Source organism: Halyomorpha halys, unplaced genomic scaffold (genome assembly GCF_000696795.3).
Source record: "Halyomorpha halys isolate HHAL.00 unplaced genomic scaffold, Hhal_1.1 Scaffold1347.1, whole genome shotgun sequence".
Lineage (NCBI taxonomy): Eukaryota > Metazoa > Arthropoda > Insecta > Hemiptera > Pentatomidae > Halyomorpha > Halyomorpha halys.
The window spans coordinates 62,893-90,179 of record NW_027115535.1 but is presented as its reverse complement, the minus strand read 5'-3'; the positions used below and the strand labels follow the sequence as shown (position 1 = coordinate 90,179).

The following is a 27,287-nucleotide window of genomic DNA, read 5'->3' as shown; positions in this document are numbered from 1 at the left end:
TTTTCTAGGCAGCTAAATTTCTTATTAGAAATGTTAGTGTTCTAATGTTGGTATAGTAATTGGTTGGAACTATCCTCCAAATACTTCTAGAAATGTAATATTTGGCTGGAAAACCTTCCTACATTAAAAAGTTATTTCTGAATTATTTTAAGTGTTTAAAAACTATCAAAAATCAGCATACACCCCACCCCTTAAACATACTTGTCACCTAACTTGAAACATTGAACCTAGTCATAAGTACAGTACAAACTGGATAGACATTTGGTAATCTCACAAGCTCGTGATGTCTGCCTGATCATGATGAGGGGGAAGTGGAAGAAAAGGGTTATGTGTACATTTTAAGTCTTTATTTTGTAATAAAGGGTTTTGAATATTTGATAATATAACAACTTGTTAATCCCATATTAGTCGTATCATTAAGCTTAGGACTTTACTGTTACATTTATCTGTTATTTTGTAATATTTTCTATTTTAATGGAACCAAATCAAATCATTAATACTTAATTTGAACTTTGTAGCCTGGCCATTTGTAAGTTTACCAACCAGCCCGACAACCAGCAGTTCTTGGTAGTAGGAGTTGCTAAAGACTACCAACTGAATCCAAGGCAGATCAGCTCTGGCTATCTCAACACATATAAGTAAGTAGAGCCTAGTTTGTAATTTGCGTTGGAAAGTGCCAACACCCACTGTCCAACTGTGTTATTATATTAATTCTATTCAGTTGAAATAGTTTATTTTTTAAATTTAGTGAGATGTTTTGAAACAAAACCAACAATTCAAAAATATTTTTCTCCATACAATTTATAAATTAACTACAAACTTCGTCCTTGTAGGTAACAAGCCTTCTATTGTAGGTATTTTATATAGCTAGTGTAGAATTTCTGTTAGGTCCCATCCTTCATAGAGGTCTTAAAACTAAAAAAAAATCCTGTGGTTTTAAAAAGAACTTGTAAAGTTTTAAAGTCAATGAAAAAAAAGAAAGAACATTACTAATGGGTGGTTGGCTGTGTTCCTTTTACAACCTGATATATCATTTCACCACTGTCAATTTTAATATTTATTTACATTTTCTAACTTTCTTAAAAATGGCTTATAACTATTCTGATTAAACTTGGTATATCAATGTACAATCTAGTTACGGTCTTAATAATATCAGCTAGGTTTTATTCTCATTAAACTAGTTAAGTAGGGTTTAAAAGCGGATTTTTCAAAAACTCTCCCTAAACTAACTTCAATTTTGTTTGTTGTTGAATTAATCATTTGTATTTTTGTGAATAATAAAAAAAAAAAACAGATAATTAAAAACTAAAAGGAAATAAGAGGAAAAATAAATTGCGAAAGAGTTCAAATTAAATAAAGCAGGAACTATTCTATCTCTCCTGATTGAATTATAGCTTCATTATCTTTTGTTAAACTGTTGTATTGTTGGTAGGAACAAAATTTAGATTCATTTCATCTACCTTGATAATACTGCGAAATAGAAATTTATATAGCAACAGAAAAATTTAAAAAAATTGTTCGAGATTTTCGCCTTTCCTGGTCTTAAGATCTCTATTGAATATCAAAACAGTAGGAGTAATTAGTATAACCCACCCATAGAATAAAAAAAATGTTCAGGGGCCTCTGTCCCAGATTAAAGATGCTGATTATATTTCTTATATTACATAAGTCTTATTCAACAGTCGTTGATATGTTATAACCCCAAACTACAGTGTAATAACAACCCTTAGGCAAGTACAGATGATGATAAACTCACACTAATGCTGAATTGTCAATTGAAGACACGTCCTGCAGTTCTGATGTACTTGATTTCCTAGGAGAATTTGTTCCTTAATTTTCTTTTTCTTTTTTTTTTCTATTATTCTGTTCACTGGGTATGGCGGAATATTTTGTCATAGAGGAACTACTACTGCAATTGGCGTGACATTTTTTGTCATGGACATTTGCCTTAAATATTTTGAACTCGTTGAGTTTTATATAGTTCTTATCTATTAAATCCTAGTGTGCAAATAAAAAAAGTCAGTCCTCATTGTGAAAACAGTTTATTCTTCCCTAGTTAACAGGTTAAAATTATGTTTTTAAAAATTGTTTTATAAGTATTACTTTTTTTATATATCAGTAAACACTTAAACGTTTATTTCTGTCAGAGCTAGTTTACTCTCTACTGTTAGTTGACTACATTATTAATTAATTAATGTATAATTCAGTTAATGCAGGTGAATACAATAAATAATTCAATTGTTGGAAGATGGTCTAGGTAGTGGTGGGCATGATATGTACACAAAACAGTAGAAATAATTATTATAAAAATATAGTAACCCAATAAATAATTCAATATTTTTCCCTGCTTACCTTTCTTGACTGCCCCATCACCTGAATCATCTTCCTACAGTTCATTGTTTTTTTATTTTTATGTTAGCACCTGGTTGAGAATATATACTTTCTCAATGGTGTCTTGTATCCCCCTTAAATTTGAGATATATAGACCTTACTAACAATGAAACCGATGATTATGTTCTGTTTGATTAAAACATATGTTAGTAAGTATAACATTGGTTCTAATAAGTACAGGTGATGATAAACTCACACAAGGGCTGAATTTTTATTGAAGACACGTCCTGCAGTTCTGATGTACTTATTCCATTTATTAAGCTTATAAAATAATATACTAGTCAATTAAGAAATAACCCATCCAATAACCATAGCTGTGCCATATTTCAAAATACAAGATAAAATTCATGTAAAGTACAAAAAGTATTTTTTATTTTGAGAAGTAAAATATAAAGTAGTATTTTGTATTTAAAATACCTGTAACATAATACTGAGGAATATTTCAGATGTTGAATATCTGTATTTCATTATTCAGATGTTTGTGTTTTTTTTTTTATAATTGTGACTCCTTTATTATTCAGGTTCACGAACAATGGCTGTGGCTTAGAATTGGTCCATCGTACGCAAGTTGATGAACTCCCAACAGCTATCTGTCCTTTCCATGGACGAATATTGGTTGGTGTTGGCCGCTTGCTCAGGCTATATGACTTAGGCAAGAAAAAACTGTTAAGGAAGTGTGAGAACAAGGTATTGTAATATTTCTATGGTAATGTTACATTTAATTTCTTAATTGAATGTTTTAGTTACGGTATTTTATGTTTTAGCATATTCCCAACATGATCGTCCGAATAGAAGCGATGGGCAGGAGGGTTTACGTGAGTGATGTCCAGGAGAGTGTATTCATGGTTAGGTACAAGTCAGCTGAGAACCAACTGATCATCTTTGCTGATGATACCCAACCTCGTTGGATCACAACTACTACCATTCTTGATTACAATACTGTTGCCACTGCTGATAAATTTGGAAACATTGCTGTCGTAAGTAATTAACTAAATAATTTATTTAGAAAAAAATTTTTTTAGACTGAATATAAACATAACTTGTGACCATCAGAAAACTATGATCCTTTGTATAATCACAACTTAGTTTTAAAGCTCTTTCTATTCTTTCATTTTTTTCTGACTGATTAAGTATTTTTTTTTATAATTAATTATTTTTATTTTTTTTTTATAAGTATTTTTTAATAATTTAAACAAAGACTATGTTAATTGGTTGTTTCAGATCCGCCTGGCTAGTAACGTTACAGATGATGTAGACGAGGACCCTACAGGCAACAAGGCCCTGTGGGATCGAGGTCTTTTAAATGGTGCATCTCAAAAAGCTGACTTTGTTGCCAATTTCCATGTTGGAGAAATGGTGACATCTTTGCAGGTTAGTTATTGATTATGATTATCCAGTTTTTATTTTAAATATGGTGATGAATATATTATTATCCGTGTTTCATCTGAGATTATATGATTATATAAATTATCTGAGAGTTTATTTCAATCTTCATAATTGATAGAAAATCAAGAAATTGTTCTAGAGTTCTTACACTTATTGTTTGATTGACAGAAAGCTACACTGATTCCTGGTGGCTCTGAATCTTTAGTTTACACTACTCTCTCAGGCTCAGTTGGTGTTCTTGTACCATTTACATCTCATGAGGACCAGGACTTCTTTCAGCATTTAGAAATGCATATGCGATCAGAAGCACCTCCTCTTTGTGGCCGTGACCATCTATCCTTTAGGTCTTACTACTTTCCTGTTAAGGTAAAGGTCTTAATTATTTTTTTTGTTAATGATTGATCTTATAAGTGATGATTATATTTTTATTCCGTGTTTCATCTGAGATATTATGATTATTAATATGTTCTGATATGATTTATCATATTTCAATACTGATTACTGCTTTTATATAAACAATTGATAGCCTCTTACTATTTCAGAACGTGATTGATGGAGACCTTTGTGAACAATTCACATCATTGGAGGCAGCAAAGCAAAAGTCTATAGCAGAGGACCTTGATAGGACACCAAACGAGGTGTCAAAGAAACTTGAAGACATCAGGACAAGCTATGCCTTTTAAGTTAACGTCCTAGCTACTCGCACTGACCTGATAATTTTAATTTTTTTTGTCTGGTAGATATTTTGTTTGCCAGTCTTAATCTGTGATCTCCTATCTTATATCTTCTTTATTTCTAATTGTACATAAATTATTTATATTGTTTACTTAATTTTTTTTTAAATAAATATATATTTTTAATTTGTACAAGTGATTTATTATTTTTTGCACTTCCTTTCTTATTTAATTGAAGAATCATTAGAGAAATATCCATTTATTAATTAATAGATGTATATTTTTTTTAATCAATAACAGCAGACTTGATTCAATTGCAGCAAAAAATAGCTACTTTGTCTGTGAAAAGGGATATAATTGGTTTTAATACCAAAAAGTGATTAAGAATTCTGACAGTTATTGCCTTACATTCCTTATGGGGAGACATGTAATTTTAATCCAGGTTTCAGTTGTTGATCACAATTATTCTCAACCATAATATTGGTCATTAAAAATTTAAATTTAAAGATCAATAGTTTAACACATTCAATTGATTGTAGGAAGATGGTCCAAGTGGTGGTCAAAAAGGATTCAAAAATAATGTTTCGGCATGCCTGAATTCTGGTAGTTTAAGAATGAAACTTATGTATCTATAGTTAAAGAATTCTGAAACTATCAGGATCTATAGCCCTGCAAAGTGGGGTGAAACATTGGTTACTGATTACTAATTTTTCTATTTCTGTACCAGTACTTGTACCATCTTTTCTCAATTGAATTAAATGCCCTAGTCCCTTATGAGGTATTTGCTAGGAAATTATGAGACAGACCTAAATACTAGGTTGGTGACCCAAGGAATTATATATGTTTCCAAGAATCATTTTCAGAGAAACTATCCTACAGGTGCAAAAAACATTAAAATATAACTGGAAATAATAATAGAAAAATACATAGAATATATCTGAGGAACCATTCTTTAATTTTGTAGCTTAACATGCTAGGTTTGTTCTTGTTATATGGGAAATTATTGATGGGAACAATGTGTCATAAAAAGGTGAAATATGGATTTCAAATACTTTAAATGATGATTTCTTACTAACTCTACATTTATGAAAGTCTTATCTTTATATTAAAAAAAACCTTGAGGTCAGTTGTCAAGCAAGCTTGGCATAGCTCATTTGGTTTGGTTTGGTTGTCAGTAATCAACACAATAATCTGTTTATTGTGCAGCTATATGAACCTGAAGAGATTTGGAGTACTCTTAATGAGTATCTGATACTAAGTATTTCTACTTTGAGCATTTTTCGTATCTTAATAGTACAGAAATGAATTGTAGTTAAGGTTAAATTAATTTTTGTACAGTAAAAGAAACAAAAAAAAATTCTTTTTAATTTATTTGAATTATACAGTATTAGGGAAAAAAGTTAATATATTTCCCATCTTTTTCTATTTTTAAAATGAATTGTAATATAACTTTTGTACTAAATCATCAATATTGTTTTTTAAATTATTATCAATAAAATAAAGCTGGAAGGCGAAAAGATCCTGATAGACCTCAAGAAGACTCAGAGATTAAATATCCAACATAATATTGAATCAAAAACCTACACCATTGTCTTAGTATTTTGTCTACTAGTCATGATTAAAAGTAGGCAGACCCTCTATCTCTACATCTATTCTAGGAGTTGAAAAAAATAACTAGTACTCTTTCGGAATTAGAGCTAGAACAGTTGAATTAATGAACTGCATATGCCCAACCAAAAAGCTACTGGACCAGCATTGGATATGGATGCTGTCAGGAATGGAGACTTAAGTATTTGTATGGAATTCCCAAATGGTCATGCTCTTGCAGAATCAAGGAATATTAATTACTGGAGGCCAAAAGGATCCTATTTGACCTCAAGGAGACTCAAGAATCAGAAATTATTTTTCTGTCTGATGCAGCATCAATTATAATTTTTAGAGGGAAACATCATTTATCTATATGAGTTTTTATTAATCTATCATTCAAATTTTACAACTTCAGAAGCATCTGATAGTCATATTTGTTACTGATTATTATTTAAATAATGCATTTCATGTCGATGGCCTACTTCACAGTGGTGCTAAGTACATTTCTACTGGCTTTACAAATACAATTAAAGGTTCTCTCATTTAAGAAAATTAATTGAAAAATTGTAATTTTTCTATTAATTTTCTTCAAAGAGAGAACCTTTAATTGTATTTGCAAATGCAGTAGTATTATTTAAAGAGACTATCTCTATTTTTAAAAGTATAGAATTTTAATTGTTACTTTTCTTCATCTTGGGGTCAATCCATACAAAGTGGTCAAAAATGAATTAAGTTGGTCTCTTAATCATTATTTTTTCAAAAACATTTTTTATGTCCATTAATATAATTTGAATTAAAAAAACCTTTTATATTGTTTATATACGCTAATAAATCTGAACCATTACAACCCAGGAAGGGTCAGGGGTGCAGTACTTTGTATAGAAGTACTGTTACTAGACCAAGGGTTGCCCAAGGAGTTGATTTGGCCGGAATCATGCTCATCCACCAGATTCATTCATCAAACATTCTGCAGTCTATTGTGCGTTATTTTCTACATTTAATAATATATTTCTTTGTTGGATATTTTTTATTCAAATATAATTAGCACATTTTGATTTATCCCATGGAAGTGAAGTCATAAATTTGAAATTTATATAAGTTACAGGATTTGTTTCTTTAATTGGGTAAGTTTGGAAATTATTTGAAAATGTGGAAAAAAACTCAGTAAGCGAACAGTGTTGCGTATATGATTGGTCCAAGTAAGTTTTAAATGATTGGTTTTTAAACAATATTTTTCTAAAAATGAAAAAAAAATTCATAAGTTCAGGGTGTGACATAATACTTGATTTTGAATTATGGTAAGAATGTTATAATTAGAATAATTATAAGTAGAGGTCAGATATTTGTGCAATTATATCTTTTGTTCCTTGGTTAGTTTTAAATTTAAACCTTGACAGAAATAGGAATCATGGAAAAGCATTCAAATAACACTAATTTTATTTTCCTCAGTATTGCATGTTTTGGAGTTTTCCTATAATTTTACAAGTTTTGCTGTTTTTGGTTTAAATTCTGATTCATGTTGGACAAAATTTAACGCTTGAACTAGATTTCTCATACTATAAACAGATGGGTGTATGCATGTCATTATTTATTCATTTTAATTTAATTATTTAAATATAAATAGTATAATTTAAAATATGAAGAAGATGGTCAGGTTTGTGATCAAAAATGAACAAAATAGTTGTCAACTATTTATTGTCCGACGTTTCACCCCACTTTGTAGGGCTTCATCAAAAAATTATTTCGCCTGGAAGAATATTTTTAAATGATCCTTGTATATTTTTTCTTAAGTTGAAATGTTGAATTCCAGCCTTCATAATAGGAGTATAAAATCATTTAATACAATTAGCTTTCTCATAGCTCTTAAATTATGGACAAAATTATAGGTTTTTAATCAGGGTAGTTTAGTTTTTTATGAATGAATTTAGAGAATATTTAGTGAGTTAAATTTTATTCAAACAATGTTAAGTAAGCTTTCCATGTATTAATATTAAAATCAAACAATAAAGTTGATAATTACTGCAGAATTTAGGTGTTTTATAAACATTTTGAGTTTTTACTGAAAAATTTTGCACATTTTGAGATTATACTGCACAAAAAGTCTTATATGCTGTGAAACAAGCAATCAAAATAATTTCCATGACCCTCTCCCCCCCCTTTCCAAACAATCACTAAACTTTAAACAAGTAAGGTTTATATTTACCATAAATCTATCTAGAAACATTCACTTATCTATTTTCAAATCCACTCCCAATGGAGATATTAAAGCTCAAAGTTTAATAAAATACAAAAATTTCAAATTTTAAGAGGTCATTAAAAACCAAGAATACATTCAGTGGGAATAATATTTTTTATTCTGGTTGACCTACTAATTGGTACCTACCTGCAACACAAGCTGGTAAGTTTTTGTAGTATTCAAGCTCATAGAAAAAATGGTTTGAAAACAAAAGTTTTTAAAATTTTAGCATTAAACCTCTGGCCATTTTTTAAGGAACAAGCTGAAAAAAATTAACTGTTTTTATCTCCAGAAACATGGATGAATCAATATACAAAACAAAAAAATAAAAATTAAACCAACAACCATTGGATTGACTTGATGGAACCACTTCATATGGATTTACTCAATTAGGATTTTGTAATTATTTAAAAGTAAGAAATGTTTAATATATTCAGGTATAATTTATCCAAATTAAAGTTACTGAGATTGGTCTTAATTTTTTCTAACTACAGCTAAAAAAAGATGATACATGAGATTGTGGAAAAGCATATATACTGCGTTTTTCGAGTAAGTAATGTCAGTATGCCATGGAACTGTCAATAGGTTCAGTTTTTTGTGTACTGTTATACAAAGCAATTCCATTTTCTCTTATGTCAGTATAAACATGTACAATTTGTGCTGGGTGAAAAGTGTACCCTTATGGAATATGGACCACAATTAAAGTAACTACATTATCTTAGTGCAGTTCAGAGTAAAATTAATTTAATGACTTAAATCAGTATAAAACGAAAAATCATCGAGAAGTATATTCTTTGTACATTAAGTATTATGTTTTTTGTATTTATTTTATGTATGAAAATAAATTTAAATAGGTATACATTTTTTAAATGTTTTCTGTTACACTGTAGCCGTGAGTCAACTCCTGTGTCCACCCAGCCCCTCATAAATTGGGTGCCCTTAATTGGGTAAAATATCTGGCGGTCGAGCGTTATGACCAAATTACCTCCTTGCACAACCGTTGGTCTAGTTTACTTTAATCGAATATAATATCCAACGAAAGACAAGATAGTAATATCGAGAGTTTAGGAATATTCGATTTATTTTCCTCGCTCTTACCTTCTAATATTTTTGCGGCTGGTAAATTTCTATTTAGAATTAGGAATTTTCTTTTTACCCGAAATGTAATATGTTGTATACAAATTGAACTACAAAGGTAGAGGCCGCAGTAGCGCCATCTGATTTTTCAGAGATCATTACTTTCAGTAGGTTTTACTGATCCAGGCTATTGCCAGTTTTTCTACAGATATTGAGAGATTGTGATATAAGTGTATAAGTATGTTATTTTGATTTGTAATTATCTTTAATCACAATTTATTTGTTCTTGAATTTGTATATATGTACAGAATGGGCCATGGTCATCATGATTTTGGTGAGAGAATGAAAATTCCTGACTACAGGATTTACAAAGTAGCAGATGCTCCTGAGATTCTTAATATACAAGAAGTACTTGCTTCTAAAGGACTTAAGGATCCATGGCTGAGGCAAGGACACTTTCATGTTTTGAATAATGAATTTTCAATACAAATAAATGTGTCAATTAATTTTCTCTATTTTTTTAATTTTAATTATATTTTTTAAAAACTTATTAAGCAATACTCTATAAACTGATCTGCAACTCTACTCATGTTGGAGTATATATAGTGTTTGTTGATCTAAAGTTTTTATCTCTGATTGTTTTTCGCCTTTAGTATAATATTGAAGGTCTATGGTTATCATTGTAAATTTGTTATTAATGTTTTTGGACTGAAGGGATACATAAATACAGCTTTCTTATAATTACCATTTATAATATTATGCAGTAATTTTTATATTGCTGTGGACCAACATTGTTGGATTATTTAAGCTCTTTGAAAGTAGAGGTTAGATTCATATTAAAGTAATTTCTTACGGGCCTTGCCTCTCACCTCACCGGCCTTTGCATTCTTAACGGATTGATTACCAGAAAGCTTCCAGTTGATTGGAATCCCATAGGAGGTATCAAATATTTTTTATATATAAGTATTATATAGTTTTATATATAATATATGGTTGATAGAGTTTACGATCGATTTCTGTACCTAAATTCCTAATACGGACTAATTACTGCAGTTACTTAAATAATTTTTTCCTTAATTGGAAGAATAATAGTTGTACAACTTAAAATAATAAAATTTACACAAGTTTATCCTAAAAATTATTGGTTATATTTGGCTCATTATGGTTTTCCTTTTAAGTAAGTTTTATATCCTGATAAACTGACTATAATATTCCTCGAGGATTTATTTTCGTGTAATGACCTGAACATATCTATTACATTAGATTTAGAAATCTTCAGAGAACACTCTTTATGTTATATGATTGATTTTATTGATATTCTTTATTTTTGGACTTGGACACAAGAATGGCAGTCCTATTAGTGTTCATTTTTTTGCTGAAACATATTTATGTATTTATCCAATTATGTATATTCCACAAACCTATGTATAAAAAAAAAAATCTCTCATAGATATTAAATTTAAGATGAAAGGAATATGGTATACCATATTCCTTTCATCTTCACACACGGTCAATCAATAATCTTCCAATATTAAATTTAAATTTTGTAGTTGAAATTTAACATCTCAATAAAAGTCTTTTAATTCTGAATTTGAATTAAAAGATTGACAGAGTCCATGAATCTAGTATTTATGATTTCCTTTATACAATTTGTTCTTCCTTTTAATGGTTTAAATTTAATTCAATTTTTAAGTTCTAATTCTATTCTTTTACTAGACTTTTTAATAATATGAACTTCTGAATCCAAAATCTAGTATTGTGTTTCTTATTTTCAAAATTCAAGTTACATTTTTATTTGTACATAGATTTTAGGTGAATTTCTACTTTTATCTAGATTCTTATTAAAGGATAAAAGCTGTATGATTTCTTTGTTAGAGATAACTAACCTTTTTTCTCTATCCTCTAACTTAATTTATTAGTTTTATAAATTTTCTGTCAAAAAGTAATTGGTAATTTGTGTTAGGAATGAGGTTTGGCGCTTCAGGGAATCTGAATGGGGTACGCATCGTGGAAGATTCACTACATTTTTCTTACGAGGGTTCAAATATGGCTTTGCTGCCTTCCTGGTGACTATAGCAATTGAAAAAGCCATTGATGTCATTGGCAAAAAGAAAGGTGGTGGCCATGGAGGGCACCATTGATAGTTGGAAACAATTTAGGAAGGTATACAGTGCGATACAATTTGTATTTAATTAATATTGTGTATATTTTATTTGTACATTTAATTTGATTAATATCATAAACTTTGTTGAGATTTAAAATCTCAGCAATTTGTGAAGTATCTTTGATTATGTAGAATAAAAAAGTAAAAGAAGCAGTGTATTTTTTAAAACAATACCCCTGTTAATATAAGTTATATAGAAAAACTGCTAATTTAGGAAAATTTTGCTGTGGCTGGGAAAAATGGTAATATAAAACTATTGTATGAAACATTTTATTATAAAATAATACTTTAAAATACAATAAATTAATTAGTATACAAAATATACCAAATAGGTTATTATTGATTAAAATATAAATGCATAATTTTTAATTGTTTAAGTATTTTTTTTCTCCTCTTGTTACTAAAATTGTCCTAACTTAAACCAGATAGGTTACCGAATCTTAACATTTTCAGCTTATTTTGACTGTCTGTTCATTACATGTTTTAAAAGTAATGTGTTTTATAAACTTGTAACAAAGTTTCTTGATAAGGAGTAAGATTTACACTTTGCATGTATTAATTACAAATAAATAAATGCTTTTAGTTATGTAAATAATATTGCATTAGTTGTAGTTGGATTACGTTTCTTATTTCACATAAGTCTATTTGACAAATTCATTAAATAACCTCCATTGCTTTTTTATTAATGTTTTTGTGCCTTGTCTGTCTTAAAACTTGATAAGGTCCTCCAGTTGTTTTAAGAATTGTAATTTTTTACCTGGAGAAAGATTAGATTATGGTTCTAGATCAGTAGTTCCCAACCTATAGAAATCTGTGGTTCACTAAACATAAAAGGGATTTCTTCCCAGATAGTGATTGAAGACTGGATCTGTAAAGGTGCATTTTAACCTGTTAAAGCTTTTGAACCAACTCTCAAATGAAAAGTAAATCATAAAACGTTCTATGCAATAAGTCCTCACAAATATTCACCCTTCCTGTATTTGGTGCTGGACATTTTCTGGACCACTGTTCTAGATTGACCTGTGTGTACTTCAGCCATGAATTCCTTAAATCTTTACAGGGATCTAGGCAGATATTTTTGATTCAGTAAATTTTTCTATTATTCTAGAAATTATTTTGTTTTATAGAATTTTTTTTTATCTGAATGATTAACATAGGAACATTATAAAGATCATTTTGGATTACTCATTTCAAAGTGAATTACTGAATTTGTTGGTGAAGATATTTATCAACTCGTAGGTTAAAGTACATGAATATGGGACAGTGGTCCTGAAACGTTGTACCATGTTATGATAATTTAATATAAATTTCATTCAACTGGAAGTTATTAACCTCAAAAAATTTTTATGAATTGACTCACCAGACTTCCTAAAGAGAAAATCCAGTTAATTGTTTTATTTTCTCATTAGAAGAGAAATTTGCAAATTACAAATTTGTTATGTAATTATATTAAAATAATCTGAGGGATCTTGTAGAAAAACAATTTAATTTTTTCAGATTAAAAAAAATCTTAATCATGACTACTGACTTCTTTCTGGGTAATTTTCATAATCCAAGATCTTTAAATCTAGGAACAATAAAAGTACCATTATTAGCAAGTTTCAGTAAGAGAGAACAGGAAGGAACTTGAATGTTCCTCCTCAGGTGTGTGGATATGTTATCGTTCTTCCGCTTTGCAACATGATTTCCAGTTGGATGGTTTTTCCTTGTACCAGTTGGAATGTTGTTATTTCTCATCTTAATTGAGCAGATCCCACTGATATGTCTATTCCACCAATAGATGGAACCTCTTAACTTTTTTTTCTTTCTTTTTTATTTTTCTACTGGACCCTTCAAATTATATTGAATAAATATATTATAATAGAGCTAAAGGAAGAGTAAAGGACTAAAAAAAATTCAAAATTGTAATAAATTATTATTGATTAAAAAGAAAAAAATATACAAAAATATACATGTGCTTAGATAATTTTGATTAATTATCTGGTCTTAATGCTAGTAATTTTGTCTCATTCAACTTCTTGAGAAAGTTCTGAATCCTAGTGATCAGCTCCTTACAGTCAAATTATTTACTTTTCCAAAAGAGTCACAAATAATTTTTCAAGTTTAACGGCTTTCTGCATGCTGCCAGAGATTTTCATCCTACCAGTCATATATGCTGCAGGCGCTTTTAAGTTACCTAAAATACACAAACCACAAGACTTAGATTTGTTTATATAACTTTACATTCATTATGAATTAATTTAATACTTAAAAGTTCTTAGTTGGCTGTTAATGATTTAAGAAAGATGACACTCAAGTAACAACAAAATTATTTGAATCCAATGTTCGAACCCACATTGCAGGTCATTAGGATTTGTATGTTTTGGATCTTGTTCATTCAGCTCTGAAGAACTGCAATGTTGATTTCAAATAATTTCTTTGCTGTTTGAGTAAGCTTTTTTGACTAGCACTAATTAATTAATTAAAATAAAAAAAAATGATTTAATACTATTACAATCCAGGAAGGTTCTACATTTGATAAGGAAGTTCTATTTTTTGATCAACATTTACACTAAAAGGTTATGTGTTGATTACCTCCCAGATATAAAATTTTCAGTGGCTGTCTCCTAGTGGGGATCCATGGCATATATATTAAACAGACTTTGGTGTAACAGCTTGATACCGAACCTAGGCTTCCTCCAGCTGTCACGATCCAATTCCTCAGTATTTCAGGTAATTTTTAAGGTAGAAGCATCATCGTTTTGGCAGTCGCAACCATCATAGCTTTAGTCTTTAATTCTTTCTTGTAAGTTTTCTCTCCCAATATATTTTAGGTAAATCACTGTTCACTGGACACCCTTGCCAAAGTTTTTTGGAATTTTATTAATCTTGCAATATGAATGTTTCGGTATGATTAATAAAGGTTCATCCTTTTCCATATATCTCCTTCATTGATAGAACATTAATTATTCTGGAGAAAACTCTTTCCTTAACCTTTCCAATTTATTTTCATAATTTTTAGAGAAAGCCTAACAGATTTTTGCCTTTCTTAAAGTATATTTACTGTTGAAAACTTGATTAAACTGTAATCACTTTGATTGTGAGATTCTCTTCTCGGTATATTCTGGGTCATTATTTCTAGAGTTCATTTCTGTTCTGAGGAATATAAAGCTGTTATAGGTTTTATATTCTGAGGGATATAAAACACACTCAATATCAGTGTGATGCGACCCAGAACTGATAACATTTTTCACTACTCTCACCATTAATTTGCTTGTTCTTTCTTGATTAAATACTTGAGCAAACCTCTTCAATGATCTCTCCAGAGCACTAAGAGCATCTTTTAATTCCTATTCGGATTATAACATTGTCTCCATGTAATCATCATACCCATCATACACCTGTGAAATATGGTATTGGTTGTTTGCAGGCCAGATCCTGTATGTTATCTCATCCATCTAGAAAAGGAGACAGGTAAGTGCATTTCTCTGCACAACACACTTATATTCTCTCATAGTCATTTTAACATGACACATCACCTTTCCTTGAATATTCATCTTCTTCATAGCTAGACTAACTGTAACTCATTCAAAGTGTGATTTGCCAATTTAAAATACAAAAGTGCTTGGGATTGAATCATTGTTCTCCATACTTTTTCAGAATCATTGACAGTGAGAATTTTATGTCTGTTGTGGAATAGTTCAACTAAACTAGCCTAAAAGTAACTCCTCTATGATGAGAAGATAGTTGACCACTGATAATACAGATGAGGAGAAGATGGTAGGGGGTGCAGTCAGAGTATAACACAAATAAGTTGAACCAATCATCTTCTCTTCTAACTCCTCTATAATTTTCATACTATTTTTTATAACTCATGTGATAAGTGTTTATATTTATAACTCATATGATGATTTCTAAAGTTTGATAGTAAAGAATATATGTAAAAATTTGATTTGATTTTCATGATCTATTAATTTTAATTGAAATAAGTAGAGGTGGACAATTTGTTTTCTCTCTCACAGTAGAGAATTGATGAGAATTGTTTTCTATTCTATATATTACAATTTGGAATATGTAAAATAGCTAATGTAAGAATTAATATTGCAAAGCTTTCAGCCAATTTATAATACATCATACTAATTCAATCAAGTTTTGCAAGACTGATGCTTGAATGTCAGTAAATAGTAAACAAACCTTGGATAAGTCTGTTGAAATTCTCAGCATCTATGCTAAATATGGTATCAGGGCATCCTTCTGATTTTCCCTTACCAGCACTACCAGAACCATTCCTCAAGTCAATATGGAAAATCTCTCTCCTGTCTCCTTAAATAACAGAAAATTTATTTCCATTAGAAAATTGAGTAAAATCTTAATAATTATGAAGATTGATAATGAATCAATGGTTTATGTTAATTGGTTAAGTTGAAAAAAAAATATTCTAGAAAGTCATTAAGGGATGATGTGTCTGAGAATAAAAACTGTTGTAAAAATTACCTGAAAGAACATTGAACTGGTAAATGGCCTGTGTATCATTGACAATATCAGCATTGAATTTGTCATTAAGAGTCGTGATAATCCCTTCAATTGTTCCTCTATTTGCGTTTACAGCCCTTGTACTCATCATCCTCCTTTGCTGCGTCATCAAGTTGTTTTCGTCTAAAACATTACAATTGAACTTACAAAATTACTTTAGTGAAATTATTAGTAATTATAGTGAAAAAATAACTGAATGTAATTCTCAATATATAAATAACATTATGAAAGAATGAGATAGAAAAATATATATATATATATAGAGAGAGAAAGAGTACTACATCAATAAAAAAAAAAAAAAGATTGTGGCAGTCTTGGGACTGGTTGACTGGAGTGAAACTTATGTAAATGAAATAATGTTTAGAAGTTTTCATAATGTTATAGTCTTATTAAGATAATAACTAGCTAACATATTAATTAGCTCTTGATTTTTAAATTAATAAATTTTACAGGGGGTAAAAAAGTTATTCTATTTTTTATCTAATTATCAATTCGGGTTTTGAGAAATAAAATGAGTTCTTGTTTAATTTATAAACAAAATATTTTCTTGTTTTCCCCTCTAAATTAATTTTTTATTACATTAGCACTTTACAATATCTGAGTTAAGCCACTTAGTAGTAAGATGCCATTTATTGCAGTGTGCTTATTTTCTGATACTTATTAAAGAATTGAATCTAATAATGTTCACTCAATTTCAAACATTTTTTGGCATAAATTTTAACCCTTATAACATTAATATAGTTACATCTAGGTCCAAGAGCGCTGATAGCTATCCCGCTACAGAGTTCAGATGCTACTGGAAGTGCACATCCTGGAGATCTGTAGTCGGCCAATTTATGGGAGATGTCGGTTACACTGAATTTGAGTGGCTGGCTGAAGTGAGTATTCCAACCCTTCTTTTGGTAAGATAAGTGCATCTTTGATCTGAAAACAGAAGTTAGCATTAACTATTATCAGATAGTAGTACTGTGTTATATTGGACATAATATAATCCACATGCTATGAGGTTATTAAAATATTTTACAGCTATTCTAAGAAACATGATTACTATGTATAATAATTTAAGTAAGCTAATTTTTATCTATTGTTTTGTTACTATTTATTTTTTCAGAGATTTCACAAAATAAAAATCTACAGGTAGGCACTCAGCATACTAACTACATTACTAGATGCAGTTGAAAGTTCTTTATTTTGCATTTAAAAACATTGTTTCCATCATTTAATTTTTTTTTTACATTTCCTTGTATGCAGGCAGTGCTATGACTGACCTCCTTGATTTCTTTTAATTCAGCTGATGTATTTACTCTTATGTGAGAAATCAGTAATGGCTGATTGTTAACAAACCATACACATTTTCTCAGGCATATCTTTGAAGTAGAGTTGCAGTTTTGATATATTTCATGAAGTTAATTCCTTACACTGTTCAATTTGAGCTTCTGGTGCGGTTCCATCGTTATTGGGCAGAGTCTGATTGTACTGCATATTATTTCAGAACTTATAATGAGGACTAGTCCATCTGTATTTATACCCTTACACAGGCACCTTTACAAGGGCTCATTAACAGCCATGTGCTGGTTAGTACAGACAGGAAGGGACGTAACAAAATGCCAACACACTTATTTTAGTTCAATCTATTTGCTATAAGGGTTTTATTAACCATTACTGGGGCTATATTCAAACCGTTACAGTTATTCTGAAATATCACACAATTAAAGTAGCAGGTTTTTAGAACCACCCATATTCAAAATTTGAACTGAACTTCAATGTTTAAATACTAAATGGAAATTAAATTTTATTTTTAACATCTTTAAGATTAAGTCTTTTTTATAAATAATTAGCCAACTATATATTTGTACATTATCAAGATACCCTCAATTGAATATATAAGCATCAATATAAGCAGTTGAAAAAATAATAGTTTTATTAAAATGTTATAGGCTTTTCCAAAAATATATTTTTTTGATTTGAATAACAAATAAGTTCTAACATAACTAGCCATATTATTCTCATGTAGAGTCAATAGGGAAATAAAACTGCTAATTTGGTTATTTTTTTCAAATATCTGGTATTTAAAATCAACTACCTTGGATGTAACTCATCTTTTGGTGGTTTTACTTTCAGGACCACCTGTGATAGACAGGTGTGGTTATGGTGGTTATGGAAAGTTTTCACAATCTCAGTTGACATATTTTGGTAGCAAGGAGTCTAAAAAATTGAGTTTGATCGTTGTTCCCTATTTCTAATTATCTCCAATTATTCTAGATTAATAACTTGTTTTTCGTGACAAAACTTCCTGAAGTAAGATTTTCCAGAAGAAATTTTTCATAATTGTTATTGGCAGTTGAAGTCTAATCCATCCTGTAACAAATTCCATCAATAATGAAAAAGGATTTCGATCGACGTTTACAGATTTATTTGCCGTAATTGAGCTGAGTTTTTTTTAATGATAAGGAGGATCAGGGTGTGCGAGTTTACATAATCATTGGATCTTCCCAATCTCATTCTTACATAGCATTTTTTTTGCTCTTTTTTTCTCACGAGTTACATCAGCTCTCTTGTAGAATATAGTGTAATAATGTAGTTGCGATTGCATAATGTGAAAGAAATACTGTTAGCTTGTATCGGGTATGCCTCATGGCCACTCACTAGCTTGCTAGGAAATCATATTTATTAATGCATTTAGATTTGAATAATAGTCAGCAATTTCTTTTTAGGACGGATGTTTCGAAGCATTTGTATCCTCTAATGCAATACCATTACGAATTCATCATCCAGAAATGATTTATTTCTTTTTAAATATTGAGTAAAATTCGCGGATAGAAGAAAATAAATTTGAAGAGGATCACGTATTTAAAACCTATTGGTCAAAGCAACAGCAGATGACTGTACTTTCGATGTATTGATATTTGTAATTGAAAGCTAAAAGCTGTGTACAAGTACAACATTTTTTACATTAATTTTAAATTGAACCAAATGATTTGTAATTATTGTTATCGACTTTTAAGATATATAAGTATTAAAAAAAATTAAACTTTGGCCAGTCTGTTAGCATGTGCGATTATCTTTCGAGTACTGTTCTTCTAGGTAGCTTTAAATTTAAATATTCTGAAGAATCAGATATGAAAGCACATTTTCAGATATTAATTCAACAGAATTCAGGTTTAATTACTTTTATTGTAAAATATTCAGTTTGTGTCATGTTATGTTGGTAATTACAAAGGTTACGTTTAACCAAGCTAAATAGGAGGCATCATTCTCTTATAATAATTTTTTAATCCAAGGCTCGAAACAAATAAGAAATAGGCACTTTATTCTGTTGAACTATCCATTGAGTAATGTATAATTTTCTATTAGTTCCATGACTTATTTATGTTAATGGAATTATTTAGATTTCTTCGCGATTTAATTATCACAGGGGCGAACATCATAATATTTCATTAGCACACTCGGTTCTAATATCGCTGAAAATGTTTGCACAGCCTCTGGAATTCGAGTCTGAATCATGGAAGTGTTTCTTCGTATTATTCATATGGGAGTCTGGAAAATTCTCGACTGCGTAAAAACCCAAGGCTCATTACTTCAACAATTTTTATCAAATAGGCGTTGAAAACCTTTTATATAATTTTTTTTAATGAACTTTAAAGATTAATTTGGACTTTTCTTTCAACATTTTTGTTCGAAATCAATACATTATACCCATATTTATTTACACCTTTTCTGTCCGAATTATCTGACTTAAAAGAATACTTAGAAACTTGAGTATTATACTTTAATTTACAAAAAAATGTAACAGAGATATACTATAGTTGTTACGTACTCTCAATACTAGGTATTGATTCTGGCTAGGATATTATATTTTATTCGTAAATTTATTTCTTAACCCCTTTGAGTTATATATTTTGGTTGTATTAGAGCCGATGGATTGATTGTAAAGTATTAATATATGGTTAGAATACACTATACTAGTGTATAGATTATAAGGGTATATATACTTTTTTTAAACTTTTTTCTCAAAAGTGGATACTTCTAGCGATAGGACGACTTATGTGGGGTCCGTTTAAGTGAAGTTCCATTACACATTTTAAGAACTTCAACTCTCCTTAGAACCATTGTTATTAAAATACTAATAAGTCCACTAATAGGGGAAAGGACAATATGCCTGGTGCTTCGACTTTCCCAGAAACTAAGTATATAGATTTAGGTTTCCAGGAAAGGGAAAGTCTTTTGTCTTGTAGGAAAGATCTTAGATTCTTTGTCAAGTGAGTAGAAAGTATATGTATTAAAAATCGCATATAATTGAAATGACACTGTAATAGGGCAGTTATAAACTATACAGTTATTAAATGGCTGTCGACATTGACTCAGAAAAGACTTTAAATTATTCGGTAAACTTCTACTTCGTTCTGTCCGTTACAAAAGAGAGAAGCAGATGTGTTCAACTGTCTCTCACCTGGAGTCGTAGGGGACGGACCACCTTTCACTCTTTTGTCTATCTTTTCCACGAGATGTTTCAGAAAGGAAAATGGCGTTAAAGGTTCACTCGTGGCATAACAGCTGTAATGTTAAATTGAAATGGAAACTTAATTTCGGAAACATACCGTATTAAAATATATTAAGACATAATCAGGCGGCCGAAAACGTGGTAACTGAACGAAAACTTTTTATATGTTAATTAAAATGTTTTGCCTTCAACTTGCAATAATTTATAAATTTTTGAAAAATCTAAATAAATAGTGGCAGATTTTGATTTAGCGCACCAAAAATCCTCTATGTTTGATATTTCATCGAAAACTAAAACTTTATTTCTTTTAGTTCCGAGAAGTTTAAAATTTTAAAGTCATGAAATCACGTTCGGTTTTAGATTTCGAAGTTCCATTTTGAAATTCTGAATTTCCTATTTCGAAGCTTTTTGGATTCGTTAGAGAGTTTCTGCAATCTATTCATACAACTGTATGAAATCCTGTTATTTTAAAAGGCGTATATAAAGAAAATCTATATATTACAAAACAAAATTCAGATTTCCTAGTGAGTTCTTGTTTATATTTAGTAGTACATACTAATGTATATGTATATATGTTTCTTTTTTGGCTTTTCTGTTCTTCCTTCCTTTTTTTGTTGTACCCCTCATAGTTCGTATATGTGGATAGATGGAAAAAAGAAAAAGAAGAAATATTAATCAGGAAGAGTTTATTATTATTATTCCAAGTTGTAAATAGTTTGCTCTAATTTAAAGATTTTTTCTCTAAAATTTACATGTCTTTATTTGTACGTCTGGGTACTATTCATTTGTTATTGTTTATTATTAGGTTACAATACTTCTTAAATATTGATGTTTTTGAGCGTTATTTTTTATTTTTATTTCTTTTCACTTCCTTCATCTATTTATTCGAGGGCTTTCCCCAAGGAGAAAAATAAATTAAAAAAATATGTATATTTTCTTATCATAAAATTAAGTGTTTCCAAGCTTTATATAATCAAAGGAATTCAATGAATACCTTAAATTACTATATTATTGTCCTTTAAAATAGTATATATCTTCGATGCTATGTGAAAAAGATGAATCCGATAGTTTTCAGAAGAGTATATGCTGTTCTTTTCCCGATCTGGAAAATTATTTATGAAAACCCTACAATATTTTCATATTTTTGTAAACCCGGAATTCCTCATTCTGTTTCACGTAGTTAAATTAATTAGTTTCAATAATTATTCCAGTAAATAATATTCAATGAAAAAAAAAGGAAAATATCCAATTCGCTGATAGATATCCTTACCTCAAGTTACAGTGATTCAGGCGGAAATTCTAGACATGATTTATAAAAAAAAAAAAAAAACTAAGTTCATCGCACTCGGAATAGGCGGAAGTAAAGCATTCAAGAATGACTGATAGGATGTTAGGGTGGGTTTTGGCTGACCTTGGCTACCTTTATCTATAAGGCCGTTACCGCTAATGGTACACTTTCAGGGTCTTTTCCTGTCTATATGGCTTTTACTGTCACGGCGACAATGTAGTTTTTATTTCGAGGGAATGAATGCGTAAAAGCAGTCATAAATAGATTTAGTAATAAGAGATTATCTTCTGGATTGTTCGAGTTATAGAAGTTACATATTTGTTAGAAATGCAGGTGTTTATTGTTTTAATTGTAATAATTTTGAATGTATATCCTAGGTTGTCTACTTGTGACTTGTTCCGATACCAGTATCAGTATTCTGTATTATTTATTTCTGAAGAGGAGTGCTCTAATTTTAGGCAGAATGTGGTCAACGAGGGTCAAGTATGCTCTTTTTGGAAAAAACTAAACAAATTAAGTGTTATAGCCCCAGGAGTTGTCGAAAACGCAAGCTTGAGTGGAAGCTAAAATGATAAATAAACCTTCATTTTATATTCTAAAAACATCAAGGATATTTGTAAAAGGGATATATTTAAAAATATGTATTAAAGGACATTTGGCGATATGTTGAGACATGAATATGGAAGTATCAGGTACTAATTAATTCTTAATTATTTTGGAATAAAGCTGTTTATTTAATTTGTTGATATTAATATTTTTGATGAATATTTTTGAGTTTCTTTTTTTGAAGACATAATGTGATCGATCCCTGATTTTCAGATCATGCAATCGTATTACTGGAGCTGTGGATTTATTTCCGTCCCTTTATCTATTTAAATGTGTAGAGGAAAGCTTTTATTTGGAATCTTTAAATCCTGTTTAATGAAAGGTAAAAAACTGCTCTTTCTTAGAATTAGATCAGAACGATTCATCATACTCTTTATATGATCCCTTATACGAAGAAAATGTTGAAAGAACTTGAGAAAGTTTGGTCTGTTCCCGTGTATGTGAGGCTTCAAAGGACAAATTTATTCAAAATAACAATTATATCTCTATAATATAGAGTCTCGAGGATCAGTCATAGTACAAGAGTCGGGAATAAAATAAGGCAGTTATTTCACCCCAATTTTTGATTACTTTATTGAAAACTATGTATAGACTAGTCAAAACTGACGAGTCTGCCAAGTATAGGTATGGGGAATAAAAAATGGCGACTGTTTCAAAACCTTAAAAAACATTAATTTTTCATTCGGAGCTCTATATCTTAAAAACTACCAACAATACTAGAAAATCTAAAAGAACATTATTTAAAGGAGAGTAAATTTTCTGAAATATGAGCCCTAATAGAGCTATTTACGTTTAATAGTTCCCGAGATGTAGCTTTTTAAAAAGAAACATTTCTTAAAAATCTACTGAAAGATTGGTAGTTAATTTATTTTTAGAAATCTATATCTCAGGAACTATGTGACGTATTGATGTCTATTAGCACTCAAATTAAAGCTATTTTAACGCACTACACAGTAGTTGATATGACCTTTACCTTCGTAGGAATAGTAGTTTTCATGATATTTCCTAAAATACATTTATTTAAGTTGCTCGGACAATACGTTTGAGTTTTGAAAAACTTCAGAAACCATAGGACGTACAGATGTCTGTCAGCACTCAAATAAAAGTTAGTTAAATTTACTATAAAATAGTTAATAACATTTATCTTTGTAGGAGTCGTAGTTTTTATGATATTTGACAAAATAAATTCACAATCTGTTAATTTCTAGTTGTTCCTATAAAATGTTTGATTTTTGAAAAATATATCTCTAGATCCATAAGACGCACATATGTCTGCCAGCACTTAAAATAAAGGAAATTTAACTTACCATGAAGTAGTTTATGACATCTTCGTAGGGGTAGTAGTTTTTATGATATTCATATATGAATATAAATTTAGCTAATGAAACATTTGTCCGAACAACTATATATCAATTTATTTTAGCATATTTCATGAAAACTACTACTCCTGCGAAAATAAACGTCATAAACTTCTTTATAACTCATAAAACTAGCTTTAATTTGAGTGCTAATAGACATCTATACGTCAAATGGTTTTTGAGATATAGATTTTTCAAAATAAATTCACTAACTACTGATCTTTCAGTACGTTCTGTACAACATTTTTATGAAATATTGCTTTTTAAAAAGCTATATCTCGTGAACTATTGAACGTAAATAGCTCTATTAGGGCTTACAGTTTACCAAATTTACTCCACTTTAAATGAGTTTCTCTTAGATTTTCTAGTGTTGGTAGTTTTAAGGGTATAGAACTCCGAATGAAAAATTAAATATTTTTAACGTTTTTAAAAACCCGCCATTTTTTATTCCCCCTACTCTTACTTGGCAGACTCATCAATTTTGACTAGTAATTATATATAATTTTCATTAATGAAATCGAAAATTGGGGTGATATAATTGACTTTTTTTCCTCATGGGCTCTCATACTATCAATGATACAACCATATTCAGGCGACTTTTCGTAACTCTATTCGTTGCTAAGTCATGTCAGTTGTCTATTACAGTTTGTTCTACATTGTTGTGTCCCAAAACTAACTCGAGGTTAGTTGCCAGAACTGCCAGCTGTGGCACAAACCTCGAGTATATATAATCCATACTCTGTATACATAATTATGTATTTTTTCCCCCTCAATATTAGTTCCGCTAAGTGGTAAGAATGATTGGTTTCAGTTTTCCTTGACCCCTTTTTTGTGACTATTGTGATTTGCTTTATTGTTTTTATAGTAATTGAGTATATTTCTGTCTTTTATAAGCTTTTCTTGATTTTTTTTTAAACCACTTAATTGAACTGTTATTGTAAATTACTTGACCACAAAACCTGAACTTCGCTGAAAATACGTAATGAAGTTTATTTATACTCATGTTGAATATTTATTTTTCCATTCCGTTTCTTATTTGACAAAACCTGCATGTATTTATGTTTTCGCATAATTTGATCCGCAAGATGGCTTCCTATTGAAGAGAGTTGACTCTGTTCGTCCTATTGCACATTTGTTTACTTGTGTTTATTTGCGGTGTGATGACTAATTTATGAAGTAAACAACAGTATTAAAATACAGAGTAAATCCTTCGAAAAGAATAGTGATTTTTACTTCGATTGTATATATACTTACAGAAAAACAGTTCCTGGAGCAGTTTCGTTTTCGTTTGTTTCGCAATGCTTTGCACCCACCATTTCAGAATTCTCGTACCGCCAAGCTTGGCTGGTGGCTTCAACTGTTAACAAAATAAAGATCTTTAAAATTTCATTTGGGCTTTGTAAAGAATCTTACTTCTAAATCAGCAACTTATTAAATCATGATCATAATTTTATTTATTAACAATAAAAAATAAACGTTTTCTTCAATTTTCATGATTTCATTGTAAAGATATTTTCAATACTTTTTTTTTAAACCACGTTTCTATGATTGATTAAAATTCGTGAGGACTCACATAGTAATTACTTGTTTCGATACGACCATTCTCCTGGCATAATCTTTCTACACTTATCTTTATTTCTAACATAACATATGCGATTTTTTTTTAATGGAATTTCGATAAATTCTTGGAGTCAATAGTTCAATAAAAGAATCCCACCGATATTGAAACCGCATCAACGGATAATGTCTTTAAATAGATGCTTACTTCTACTTAAATCGATAAATATTTCTTAAAGCAAACAAGGAGACTATTATTGACTTATTATTTAGCTAAATGATATTTCTGCGAGATCTTATCAATTCATTTGATTCCAGTCTCTTACGAACAATAATTTTTTGATTAGTTTTAAAATAATTATTTGTTTACTAATAGCTCGTTTATATTTTATTTTTCTAAATAGTAGATATGATGCAAAAAAAAAAGAAGAAGAAGAGATATAGATATAGAAAACATATTGTTTTTGTGAACTGATATCTGGTTAATAATTAATAATAACAAAACAAAAACGTTTCCTAATTAGACCAGAGTAGCTTCTTCACTATTTCAATAGTGTAGTTAACATTATTATTTACCTTTATTTGAAGATTTGGATTTTATTATTTTTATTTTGTAGTAAATTTGATTTGTCGTTTGAGAAATTAAAATCTATGGGAGGACCTTTTGTCTATAACTGTTCTCAAAATTTGGACTAAATCTGACTTGTCACTTTTGAAATATACGTGTACTAATCGAAATACTTCGCGCATCCAAAAACGAAATATTTCAATGGTATTTAATTGATATGGCATCGAAAACTCTCTTAAAATTTAATTAAAGTTCTATTATTTATGCTATGTTGTGTGAATATTATTTATGGTCGATTCTTGCAAGCCAATCCTTATTATATTATAGTACATATATCACACAATGGTGTACCAAATTAACGCACTTCTTTATTTATTTAACAGTTACCAAATTTATACTTTTTTTCTTGAGCTGGAGATTATATCAATCAGTATAAGTATAGTTAAATCGGAATAAAATAATCCTTGGTTTATCTTTTCACTATAATGTCAAAGTTAGCTTTAGTAGATTTCTTTACTGGCAGTTTTTATCTGGTTTTCTACAGAGATAGCAGATTTACTACTTTTTTTATATATTTTTTTTTTCTTAAGAATCACGACTACGAAAAAGAATTAAAATTATTAAATTTATGTAAAACCTTGGTCAAACTATTTTAGTATAACCTTGGATAGACTCTAAGATGGGAAAATCAAATACTAGAAGTCTAGTAAGTATAAATTTCAAATGGACCTGCGAAGGAAGTGAACTTTGTGCCAGAACCCAGGGTGCGTGGTCATTCTGTGTGTGGTCCTTTTCCCACCTCGCTAGGTATAGTACAAGAGCCCAAGAGGAGAAAAAAGGCAGTTATATGTGCGTCTTATGGATCGAGAGATATATTTTTTCAAAAATCCAACATTTTATACGAACAACTAGAAATTAACAGTTTGTGTGTTTATTTTGTCAAACATCATAAAAACTACTACTCCTAAAAAGATAAACATATTAACTATTTTATAGTAAATTTAATTAGCTTTAATTTAAGCGCTGGCAGACATCAGTACGTCCAATGGTTTCTGAAATAAAGTTTTTCATAAATCAAATTTATTGTCCGCACAACTATAAATCAATTTATTTTAGCAAATATCATGAAAACTACTATTTCTACGAAGATAAAGGTCATAAACTTCTTTATAGTCCATTAAACTAGCTTTAGTTTGAGTTCTAATAGACATCTGTACGTTACATAATTCCTGAGATATAGATTTCTCAAAATAAATTAACTAACTACTAATCTTTCAGTAGATGTTTAAGAAATTTTGCTTTTTAAAAAGCTATATCTCGAGAACTATTGGACGTAAATACCTCTTTTAGGGCTAATATTTCAGCAAATTTACTCTTCTTTA

General features: G+C 29.6%; 3 protein-coding genes across 3 annotated transcripts in view; 2 read left to right on the top strand and 1 right to left on the bottom strand.

The window, feature by feature from the left end:
- Sf3b3 (splicing factor 3b subunit 3) overlaps positions 1–4,646 on the top strand; it is a 28,149-nt gene extending 23,503 nt beyond the window's left edge. Inside the window, exons 15-20 of the mRNA XM_014434319.3 lie at positions 519–638; positions 2,913–3,078; positions 3,156–3,368; positions 3,613–3,762; positions 3,946–4,143; positions 4,320–4,646. Of these exons, the coding sequence (XP_014289805.1) occupies positions 519–638; positions 2,913–3,078; positions 3,156–3,368; positions 3,613–3,762; positions 3,946–4,143; positions 4,320–4,460 (988 nt within the window). The 3' untranslated portion in view covers positions 4,461–4,646. The remainder of the gene's footprint in view (positions 1–518; positions 639–2,912; positions 3,079–3,155; positions 3,369–3,612; positions 3,763–3,945; positions 4,144–4,319) is intronic.
- Positions 4,647–9,457: 4,811 nt separating this feature from the next.
- On the top strand, positions 9,458–11,665 carry ND-B12 (NADH dehydrogenase [ubiquinone] 1 beta subcomplex subunit 3). Its single transcript, XM_014434313.3, has 3 exons — positions 9,458–9,589; positions 9,660–9,797; positions 11,315–11,665. The coding sequence occupies exons 2-3, from the start codon at positions 9,661–9,663 to the stop codon at positions 11,490–11,492; spliced, it is 315 nt and encodes a 104-aa protein (XP_014289799.1). The 5' UTR covers positions 9,458–9,589; position 9,660; the 3' UTR covers positions 11,493–11,665.
- A 1,745-nt stretch (positions 11,666–13,410) lies between these two features.
- LOC106689379 (uncharacterized) lies at positions 13,411–25,137 on the bottom strand (the record flags this gene model as incomplete). Its single annotated transcript, XM_014434322.3, is given in 5 exon segments — positions 13,411–13,691; positions 15,689–15,817; positions 15,989–16,150; positions 16,773–16,951; positions 25,035–25,137. Coding segments are annotated over 5 exon segments (683 nt in total), but the record flags the coding sequence as incomplete, so codon positions are not given.
- Between the last annotated feature and the right edge of the window lie 2,150 nt (positions 25,138–27,287).